The sequence below is a fragment of the Oncorhynchus mykiss genome, chromosome 24, assembly GCF_013265735.2.
Source record: "Oncorhynchus mykiss isolate Arlee chromosome 24, USDA_OmykA_1.1, whole genome shotgun sequence".
Lineage (NCBI taxonomy): Eukaryota > Metazoa > Chordata > Actinopteri > Salmoniformes > Salmonidae > Oncorhynchus > Oncorhynchus mykiss.
Genome location: NC_048588.1, coordinates 492,711 through 503,616, shown reverse-complemented (window position 1 = coordinate 503,616; position 10,906 = coordinate 492,711). Strand labels below are relative to the sequence as shown.

The following is a 10,906-nucleotide window of genomic DNA, read 5'->3' as shown; positions in this document are numbered from 1 at the left end:
TTAGTTTTACTAGCATTTAAGAACAGTTGGAGGCCACGGAAGGAGTGTAATATGGCGTTGAATCTCATTTGGAGGTTTGTTAACACGGTGTCCAAAGAAGGGCCAGGTGTATACAGAATGGTGTCGTCTGCGTAGATTTGGATCAAATAATCACCTGCAGCAAGAGCAACATCATTGACATATACAGAGAAAAGAGTCGTCCCGAGAATTGAACCCTGTGGCACCCCCATAGAGACTGCCAGAGGTCCGGACAACAGGCCCTCTGATTTGACACACTGAACTATATCTGAGAAGATGTTTGCGAACCAGGCGAGGCTGTCATTAGAGAAACCAAGGCTGTTGAGTCTGCCAATAAGAATACGGTGATTGACAGAGTCGAAGGTCTTGGACAGGTCGATGAAGATGGCTGCACAGTAATGTCTTTTATTGATGGTGGTTATGATATCGTTTAGGACCTTGAGTGTGGCTGAGGTGCACCCGTGACCAGCTCGGAAACCAGATTGCAGTGGGCAGCAATGATGAAACAGGGAGCCGTTCGGTAGTAGATTCCTATGCAAGGCCTGCGGGAGACACGGCGTTCAGGAAGCTATAGCAGGTCGGGGCTAGCAGATAGATCAACACCAACATCCACGACACAGAGGTTGGTTGAGAGCACATCGGCCGAATAACTTCATAAATTACATCAGCAGATGTAATTGGTGTACTTCGTTTGCTAGACGGGACATGGGCCTAGCCCGAGGCTAGCTGGTGGATGCTCCTGGACAAGGGCGTTAGCCACAATAGCCACTCGGTAGCAACTAGCTAGCTGCGAAGATCCGGTGTAATAGCCCAGAGCTTGCAGCAGGAATCTGGTGATGTAGTGGAGGAAAAAAGCAGTCCGATATGCTCAGGGCTGATATCGTGCTGTGCAGACTGGCAGGTATTATCCAGGCTATCCGGGCTAAAGCGGCTGGAGTCCGAGCTAAAGATAAAGACCGCTAGCAGTGGCTAACAATGACTAAAAAGCTAGTAGCTTATTAACTTGCTAGCTGATGATGGAGGTTCCAGTTATAAGGTCTAAAAAGTAGCAGATTCGTACCACATTGGGTGAGGCGGGTTGCAAGAAGGTATATTTAATTCGAAAATGGAAAAAAGAGATTGAAATATAATGAAATGTATACAAAAAAATAAAGAAAAACATGGGAAGGAAACAAACACGTCTTACTGCTCCGCCATCTTGGTTCATAGTGCCCTGGACCAGAGGTACAAGTCTGGTTACAGTTGACTTCTATATATCACATAGATAGCAGTGCTCCAGGGGAGAGATCACATAAAATGAAACATTAGCAAGATGACCATAGACACTGTAATTTCAATATTCATAAAACACTGTAGTCTCAGAGTATAGGCTCATCAGCAGAGATAGTCCAATTTAATTGAATGTCCTATATTCCAGCAGTTGTGATCCAATTGAATGGGTGGGTCACTTAAGCTCAGTTTATACCTGGTGCTAACATGCGTCCTTTGCCTGATCTTGTTCACATTCGAATTGTGCCCACCTTTTTAGACAGGTGTAGACGATTAGAATATGTATTGTGATCTCATGTTCCTGACAACCTCTGGAGGTAGTTAGGGAAGCATTGTGTCTGAATATCTTAGGCTGATCTGGACAGTAAAACTTGTTAAATCATCATTATCCCTCCCTCTAAAATCATTGACAGTTGGCACCATTGACTTATCAATATGTGTCTTAAATTATTGTATTGCATACATGGAGGTACCAGGAAATCTGGTCACAAGGATAAGAGACACATTTTAATATTTAATAGCAACAGCTAAAATGTGGGCACAATCAGAATGATGACAAGATCAGGATCAAGGACGTATGTGTTAGCAACAGGTATAAACGGGGCTACAGTGACTAGTCTGGATAGTACTACAACAGCTCAGAGGACCACACAGAAACTGGTCCGGATGTGTTTGGTGGAATGAGGAGCCTCAGCCTCTATGGGAGTGGGACTCTGGGACAAGGTTGCTCTGGTCAGCTGGTGATCTGGTTTGGGGAGACCTCCCTCCACTGACTTGTTGTCACTGTGGAGACTGCCGTAGCTCTCTGAGTCCCGAGGTTTTCCTGTGAAACACACACAGTGAGTCACCACTGCAGGTAGAGTGGAAGGCAATGGAGGTAACGAATAGGAGAAATGTAAAAGAAATGGAGGAGCAGTCTTTTACCTGTGACTTAAAGATCATCTTAGAATAAGATAAAGAATACAAGATACTACGAATATAATACTTAAATAAAATGTACATATTAAAGAATATCATTCAATAAAAAGAAAAAAAGAACGAATTATCGAATAAAAGAAAGAGGAGGAGGCACCTTTGAGGCTCTTGGCTCTGACTTGTGGCTGGGGTTCAGTGAGCTGGACTGAGGGCGGCGGGTCGGCCAGGCTGTCTCCATACTCCATGGGCACTACAGGATTCCTGTCCTCACTCTGCACCCTCTGGATGGCTGTGGGATTATAGATTACAACAAAAAGGTCTAGCTTTAGAGTGAGGCATTAACAATATACCACAGCCATGAAAGGGAAGCTAGAATGGGGTTAGTGTTTGTCTCTGTGGTGATTATGACTAAATGCGCCATAAATATCGGGGAACAGAAAACCTGTTGAGATAATGCACACTGAGGCTGAGCTACCTCAAATTAGACACACAAATAGGGTGCAACAAGGTTAGACACACATCTAAGACATTTTCTCAGGTGTACTATATATTTATAAAGGTGTGTATTTTTAGTAGTTGAGAGGCAGACAGACAGGAGAACCTTGTTTACCAGGTCTGTACAGGGCTGCCTCTGTGTTGCAGTCCCGTGCCGACTGTACAGACGCACGGCCCGAGTCGGCCTCCTTAACTGAACGGCCCATGATCTCGTGCTCCGTGGCGGTCAGGTTCCCTTCCAGGAAGTAGGTGGACATCCTGCCCTTCCCCTTCACATCGATCTCTCCTCGCTCCTGGATCATGAAGCCCTTGTCTTTCAGAACCCTGGAGGAGGAAGACATATAAAAACAAAGCCTTCGTCCCAAATGGAACCCTTTCCCTTATATAGTGCACTACTTTTGAACAGAGCCCTATGGGCTCAACCAACCAAGCACTCAATTAATAAATCAATAAATCAGTCCATCATCCAACAAATCATCAAGCACTTTTGACAACATTTGATGTAAAAAGGGCTTTCTAAATAAATTGCTGGCTTGCTTTCTTGATCGATTGCTTGATTGATTTAATTTCCTGCAGTTCAGTCATGTGACATGAGCTGAGGTCTTACAGGTAAACACTGGGGCTGAGGTGGATCTTGTTGGGGAGGCCATGGCTCTCCATGCGAGACGCCGTGTTTACTGTGTCTCCGAACAGGCAGTACCGAGGCATCTTCTCCCCCACCACACCAGCTAGAACTGGCCCGCTGTGTACACCCACACGGATCTACAGCAGAGAGGTATTGTTTGTTTTTTAAATATATTTTGTGGGATATTTTTACTTTATTGAGACAGAAATAGGTGGAAATGAGCATTGACTAGTGGAAGGAGTCTTATCCACAATGGGGGTTGACCTTTATGTGCTGCTGGCGGCTGTGTTGCCCAATAGACCAGCCTCAGACACAGAGAGAGGTATTGTATTGTGATAATAAACTAGCAGGAGAACTGAGAAAGATCAGCTCAAAAAGAAAAACAAGGGCATGGAAATTACAACCCTTTGGATTTGGATCAATAGAATAGAGATGTTACAAAAATATTGTGAAAAATCTATCCAGCATTCAAACACACCAGCCATCTGTGGGTCTCACCTGGATAGGCCCCCCTGTGATGGGGTTGATGACCTCCCTAGCTGCTATGACCATGCCCAGGGCGAAGTTGGCCACCCTCTCAGCATGACTGGACACTGGGATGGGCACGCCACCTACCACCATGTAGGCATCACCTATGGTCTCCACCTGATGCAGACACAACCACAGGCAGATTGATTTCGATGAGTTAAGTACTGGAATGGCTATTCCAGGCTGCCTGGTCTAGATGAATGAATAGATGGATATGTAGAATAATTCGCAAGATGTTTCAATCATGAATGATAAATGTTTAGCCTATCTGACAAATGTAATATTTTGTTACCTTGTAAACTGTGTGTACTGTGGTGAGCCGGTCGAACTTGAGGTACATGGAGTTAAGCATGTTGACGATCTGGATGGGCTCACACTCCGAGCAGATGTTGGTAAAGGTGACCACATCACTGAAGAGGATGGTGCACTCCTTGAACTCTCCTTTAGAGCAAACATAACCACAACCACCACCGACCATATGGCCATTTCCATTAATATACCACTGTTTCAGTCCTTTTACAATGTCGAGAACAATAGTGAAAACTAGTTATTCTGCTTAATACTTATCCACATGTAGCTGACCTGTTGCTTCATATCAATAAATGTTGTGTGTGCGCATGTGTGTGTACTGTTCATGCATGAGTTTGTCTGTTTGCATCTCTGTATGTCTGTCTGTCTTTGTCTGTCTGTTTTTATCTCTGTATGTCTGTCTGTCTGTCTTTCTAGCTGTTTGTGTCCGTCTGTCTGCGCCTATGTTTGTTTGTCTGTCTGTCGGTGTACTGTGCTTCAAAGACAGATGTGTCTGGGAGCCGCTGGCTGTGTCGTGGTGCTGTTTCAATCTGTAATTCATGCCTTCATTAAATATGTAATACACTGCAGCAAGGCAGGGAAATATCCTTCAAAAATCCCCCCAATTCCACTCTGTACATCTCTACTGTCTGTTGTGTGTCAGAGCAAGGGAGGCATAGGCTACTGTGTACAGGTTTTGGCAAAGGAGTGTTTGGCCCTACTAGGGCATTTCACACACCACCAATCCTCTCACCAATTATTTTCTCACCAATTATCTTTTTTACTCTCATCTTCTCTACTTTCTTCCCTTCTGTCCCTTCCTCACCTTTTCTCCCCTACTCTCCTCTCCCCACATCTCCTCTCTACTTATTCCCTCTCCCCACCTCTCCTTTCCTCTTCTCTCCTCAACTCGCTTCTCTGCATCTTTCCTTTCCTCTATTCTACTCTCCCCATCTCTCCTCTCCCTGTGTCATTCACCTGCTTCCACTCTCTTCCCCTCCTTCAGCTGGTTGGCCACATGTTTGGGCAGCATGGCGTACAGCAGGTTCTCCGTCTTGGTCCTCTCCTCCTCCAGATGCTGGGACAGGTGTCGGAGCTCCTCCTTCTTCCTCTCCAGCTGGTTGGAGAGCTCCATCTCGGCCAGCCGCTGCTGGTTGAGCAGGATGAGGTCCCGCGTGACGTCGTGAGGGGCGATATCAGAGATGTGCATGCTCCGCTCCTCCAGCTCGTGGAGGCTCCGCAGCAAAGGGGAGGCCTGGTACAGCATGCACTGCAGAGACTCCATCCACAACATCTGACCTGGGAACAGGGGAGTGAGGGGTGGAGATAAAGAGAGAGGTGAAATTAAATGGAGGGGGGATGTGTGTGTTTCTGTTAAATGGTTATGGTGGGATAGGTTGCATAAGTGGCATGACTCAATAACAAATAATCATTCATGTATTTCTTCCTTCTATTATCCATTCATGCATTCATCCATCCAGTTTTTCATTACTTCATCTGTTCATTCATCCGTTCATTCATTAATTCCACCTCTGAGCTCCAGCATGGGTCTATCCCTCCAGGCCTCAGGCATCATGTCCCGTCGCGTCTGCAGGACAAAGTGGCTGTTGATGAACTTCCTGATGCTGGAGATGGTGAAGGTGACCTCGGGGTGGACGATACTGAAGTACTGATCCAGGTGAATGCTCATGGTCTGCAGCCCGGGGACGATCTTCTGGACGTTCACCCCCGCCTGTCTCACCATCAGCTGCAGGGGTTGGACCAGAGAGCAGAGATTCAGGCTGGGTCCCAAATGTCACCCTATTCCCTATATACTGACTGCAGTGCACTACTTTTAACGAGGGTCAATAGGACTCTGGTCAAAAGCATTGCACTTCAGCAGCCTTACTCCAGGTATTAAGATTACAATTCATATCTACATAAAGGGCCCGTTTCTGGACACATTTTAAGCCCAGTCCTGGACTAAGAAGCACTTCTAATTGAGATTCCTCATTGAGAATGCTTTTTAGACTAGGCCTAATCTGTGTCCGGGAAACCATCCCAGTGATTATCTGGCATTACTAAACCACGCTGTAAAAAGTGGGACGGCACTGTTGTTCATCTGAAGTGCTTTTTCTGATTGACATGATCCAAAATTGAGCTTTGGTTCAATCAACCTATTCTATTCAATTTGTATGAATCAAATAAAGAATTTGAAAGATCATGTGATGTTTTTAATTGAATGAAAGCTTATAAATTGCTTTCAACACCACATAGCGGTAGGCTGCCACCGCTACATTGCACCCATCAGAAGATTTGGAAGCATGGCCTACAGGGGACGTGGCTTTCAGTTTGTTATTGTTGGCCACCTGTGAGAGTGAATGTCATTCCATATAATGTGTTGTTGTTTTTTTATGATTATATGTTCACTGCCAGCACTGAATCTTAAAGCGAAATAAAATAAAAAAAATGTACTTCATATTCATCATCTCCAGCAACACCCCAACATCAACATACCTATGTGAAAATGGCACATTTCTATGTTTTGAAGTAAAAAAGATAGAAGAAGGTAAGTGTTTCCAATGACATCATCAACCAATTAGTAGACAATTAACAGGCAATAAGTAGGCAATGCCTCCTCATGATTGGTTAAAATCCCATGATGCACACCAATGACGTTATTGGAACACTTAACTTCCTATGTCTTTTTTTACTACAAACTATAAAAACGTGCCGTTTTCACATGTTGGGGTGGTGCTGGAGATGATGAATATGAAGTTGAACAATTTTGACACTTCTCTTTCTATGATATCTCTGTAAGTACTGTGACTCTAAAGAGCCTGGAAATGATTCAATTGATGAGACGGTCACCATTTGGTTACAATATTGGTAACCAGTTCATGTGAAATTCTTATGGAAAGAAAGCATTTGGAGTCATTATTTCACGTAATGGAACCAACTTAATATATTGATTAACAGGAAACTGATTTAATTGCTTGTAACCCAAGAAATTTGGATAGGTAACTCCAAAGTGAAAAACCAACTTGGTACAACATGAAAAATGGGGTGTAGCCATTTAGTTTTGTATTTATGTTATCTATTCGGCTTAACCAATGGGGAAAAGTTTGTAACAGTTGGCACTGAATGATATATTTGGTTTCAACAAATGTCAATTTTTTTCAATTGAGAAAAACAAACAAATTTACTAACACATTTTTTTTTTAGGTATATAAATTTACAGTGCATGTACTTAATACCAAGAGGGAATCTGGGAGATAATACTTTTGTACCTCCTTGTCGAACACTATATGGAAGGGAAAGGCATTGCAAAATGTCTTCAGGTCGATGCAAAGGTTCTTCGGGTAGACTGGCTCAAATCCTCTCAAGAGTTTGCCTATGATTGAAGTAAACATCTATTAATGATAGTAAGGATATCAAGATTAGAGATATCTTGACAAGCAAGATGGAATAGACAGGCTTTATCGATATCTGAGGTGGACTGAGCCAATCCATTAGAAAAGGAATGATGAGATGTTTGGTCTTTACCCTTCCCAAGCTGGACCAACCCCCTCACAGTCTCCCAGTGGTTCCGACACATGGAAAATCCCTGAGATTGGAGTTTCCTCTGCAATGATTTCTGTATGTCCTGATAGATGGGGTGAGGGACACATTGGAGGAAATTCGTGTTATGGTTAAATTGCATAAAATGGTTAACTTTTAAACCATATGGAAAATTGGCTGTGTTGGGTTGGGTTATTGAGATAGTTTTGGGACAATTCTTTGGAGATCCTCAGAGATGGCATCTGCTTGTTTCTGTAGCCTATGTATGCATTGCAAATATCACCCTATTACCTATGAGCCCTGGTCAAAAGTGGTGTACTATCAAGAGAATAGGGTGCCATTTAGGATGCAAGCCAATGATTTGTGGGTCATCTGTTGTCCTGACCCGGATTTTACCTCCTTGTTTGGGTTCCAGTGCATTGCGTTGCGCCTGGGGCCTTTTGGCAAACATGGCGGTGTCTGTGAGAGCTTGTTACTGCACATTACATTCGAAAATGTCGGTTTCTGAGTGACAAGGAATACTACATGCTCCTTCTTTCCTGTCCTCTCTAGTTCCTCTATTTGGTTGACGATTTCCATCGTTATCTCGCTGTTGAAGAAGTCTTTTGCTACAGCTTCAATGATACCTGTGGAAATGGGAAACAGTCGTTTCACTTTTACGCACAAAGCCCCTACTTTTACGCACGCTAAAATCTCACGATATTGAGTGTATTAAGTTGTTTAACACATTTGTACTTAACGTCAATAATTTAATCTATCAGCATTCAGCATAATTACCGGGTACAATTTGGCATAGGCCTCGGCGGTCGGAGTAATAGTGGAGAAACATCGTGCCGTCACCGTTCCTCTCCGCTCGAAATGATGGCGCGTTCATCTCCTGCAAGCATATTTCCAAATCATCTGACACTGTTTTTTTCTGTCCAAAATATGACGTGTGTCCATTGTCCACTATTTATAGATTGATTATCACATATATACCTATATCAATAGAGTAGGCTATAATAGAGTAGGCTACACACACACACACACACACACACACACACACACACACATTATACCTTGTAAGAAAGGGCAAGGTAGCTGTGCAGTGCATCCAGATTCTCGATAAACTCGAACAGGTTCCCTCCCAGAGTCCGTAACATGTGGTCGTATCCAGATCGTTTACAAAAGTCAAAAAAATATTCCCCAAATTGTCTCAACACCACCTCTGGTTTAACATCTTCGAATAGAAAATAAAGTAGGCCTAATGAATATATAGGTTAATACCAACATGTACGCCTTTACGTAAAACATCACATAAAACACATTTTGTTCTATCATGTAATATTTATAATATGTATTTGTATCATCATCTTGAGTCATGTATTTTGCCTGTCAGCAATAGAGTTTCGATTCCATTTCAAATCAAGCCATGCAGTGCAAGAAATTCACTATTCTAAAATGATTCCTAATTTTTTGTAGCTATTTCTCAATCCATGACTTGAATTATAATTCATAATCTGGAAGTAACCGTGATTGGCATGGAAATGTACGATTTTATAACACCTCTCAGAATATATATATTAGCTCCAGATCGTTACTGGTCCAGAGCTACATTGATATGACATTATTCATCAAATAATGATAAATTAGCCTACCAAGTAGCTTGCAGGCCGCAGCCACCAGTTGCATGGTGATGTCGTCTTTGTACACTTCATATGTCAAGAATGTATCTTGAACCCCGGCCTCATCTCTGCATATAATTATGATGATGAGATCATTTCAGCAGGTTACACCTCCCATTGATGACCAATAAACAGAAAGCAGTGAATTAATCCATCAATTAGCTAGCATATAGGTCCACGCTGAGGGGCCGTGCTCAATGCTAGCCTTTAACGCCACCTTCTGGAATTACGCAACATATTATTACAATTAATCAATTATCAAGAGATATTCACGTTGTCTAATATGATAGTGTTAATTAATAACATTGTTACCTGAGCTGCATCCATGTCTCCTCGCCAAACTTGTCAACAACCAGCGACTTCAAACAGGTATTGATAAATCCATACTGCAGAGAGAACATTGCAAATTTAGCAGCATTTTTTATTTTGATGCCATTCATAAAATATAGGCTATATTTATATAGGTAAGAGTGACATAGCCTATTGAATCGTCCATGTAGCCTAATAAGACTAATGAGTAAGTCTACAGGCTGGAAACACATTGAGTCATGATTTTCGAACAGTTCAGTCCAGTAACCTATACAACATATGCTTGCCTATACTGTAACATATCAGTTTAGACTATCTATCACTATGAGTTAATTTATGGGTCGACACACACAACTTACCATCTCTTTTGGTTTGGATTCTGCCGACACTTTGTTTAAAAACCTTAATTCCCTTGCACGAACACGACCCCAAGTTGACCACATACTCTAACGCACAACATTATCTCCGTCGACAGCCTGCCTGAATATATTTAATTAAAGTGATATGCCTAGGCCTATATCCTGTATATACACAAAAGCTTCAGCTCCTTATTCCGTCACTTCTGCCGCTGCGCATCGAACAGTGACTGAAGAAAGCCGTTCACCCATCTCCAGCTGTTCGCGGGAGCGTTGGTGCGCGAGGCGGTACAGATGAGTGTCAAAGGCGCTGTTCAGGCGATAGATGTGCTGATCTCAACTCCGTACACGCAGTGGCATCTAGGTGCAAAAGTTCTAATTCGCATTAGGCTACCAATGTGACGTTCAACAAATGGTTTAGATGAAATATTTGAAATAAAACGACTAATTTATTTATTTAACAGGGACAATATTATTAATTAACATTTCTGTAAATGTGATGGATTTAGCCAGTTGGCTAGTTTTAATCTGTAGTCCCTAGGCAGATAGATGAAAACATTTAGCATCACACGCTTTTCACACAAAAATGCAATAATAATTATAATAACAAATAGTAATTGTTAAAAAAATCTATGAATACAAACAACCAAATACACTGAACAAAAATATAAAACAAAACATGCAAAAATGTCAAAGATTTTACTGAGTTACAGTTCATATAAGGAAATCAGTCAATTGAAATAAATTCATTAGGACATAATCTATGGATTTCACATGACTGTGAATACACATATGCATTGTTCACAGATACCTTAAAAAAAGGTAGGGGCGTGGATCAGAAAACCATTCAGTATCTGGTAAGACCACCATTTGCTTCATGCAGCGTGACACGTCTCCTT

At 42.4% G+C, this 10,906-nt stretch overlaps 1 protein-coding gene across 1 annotated transcript; it reads right to left on the bottom strand.

Moving 5' to 3' along the window:
* Positions 1–438: 438 nt before the first annotated feature.
* LOC110503521 (guanylate cyclase soluble subunit beta-2) lies at positions 439–10,406 on the bottom strand. The gene is made up of 16 exons (XM_021581876.2): positions 10,011–10,406; positions 9,655–9,728; positions 9,316–9,410; positions 8,737–8,897; positions 8,456–8,555; positions 8,075–8,304; positions 7,664–7,763; positions 7,408–7,511; positions 5,669–5,885; positions 5,117–5,437; positions 4,143–4,291; positions 3,821–3,967; positions 3,305–3,459; positions 2,813–3,021; positions 2,360–2,491; positions 439–2,110 (listed from the first exon to the last, which is right to left on the bottom strand). Exons 1-16 carry the CDS (start codon positions 10,092–10,094, stop codon positions 1,926–1,928), a joined length of 2,463 nt encoding a protein of 820 aa, XP_021437551.1. The 5' UTR covers positions 10,095–10,406; the 3' UTR covers positions 439–1,925.
* Positions 10,407–10,906: the final 500 nt, after the last annotated feature.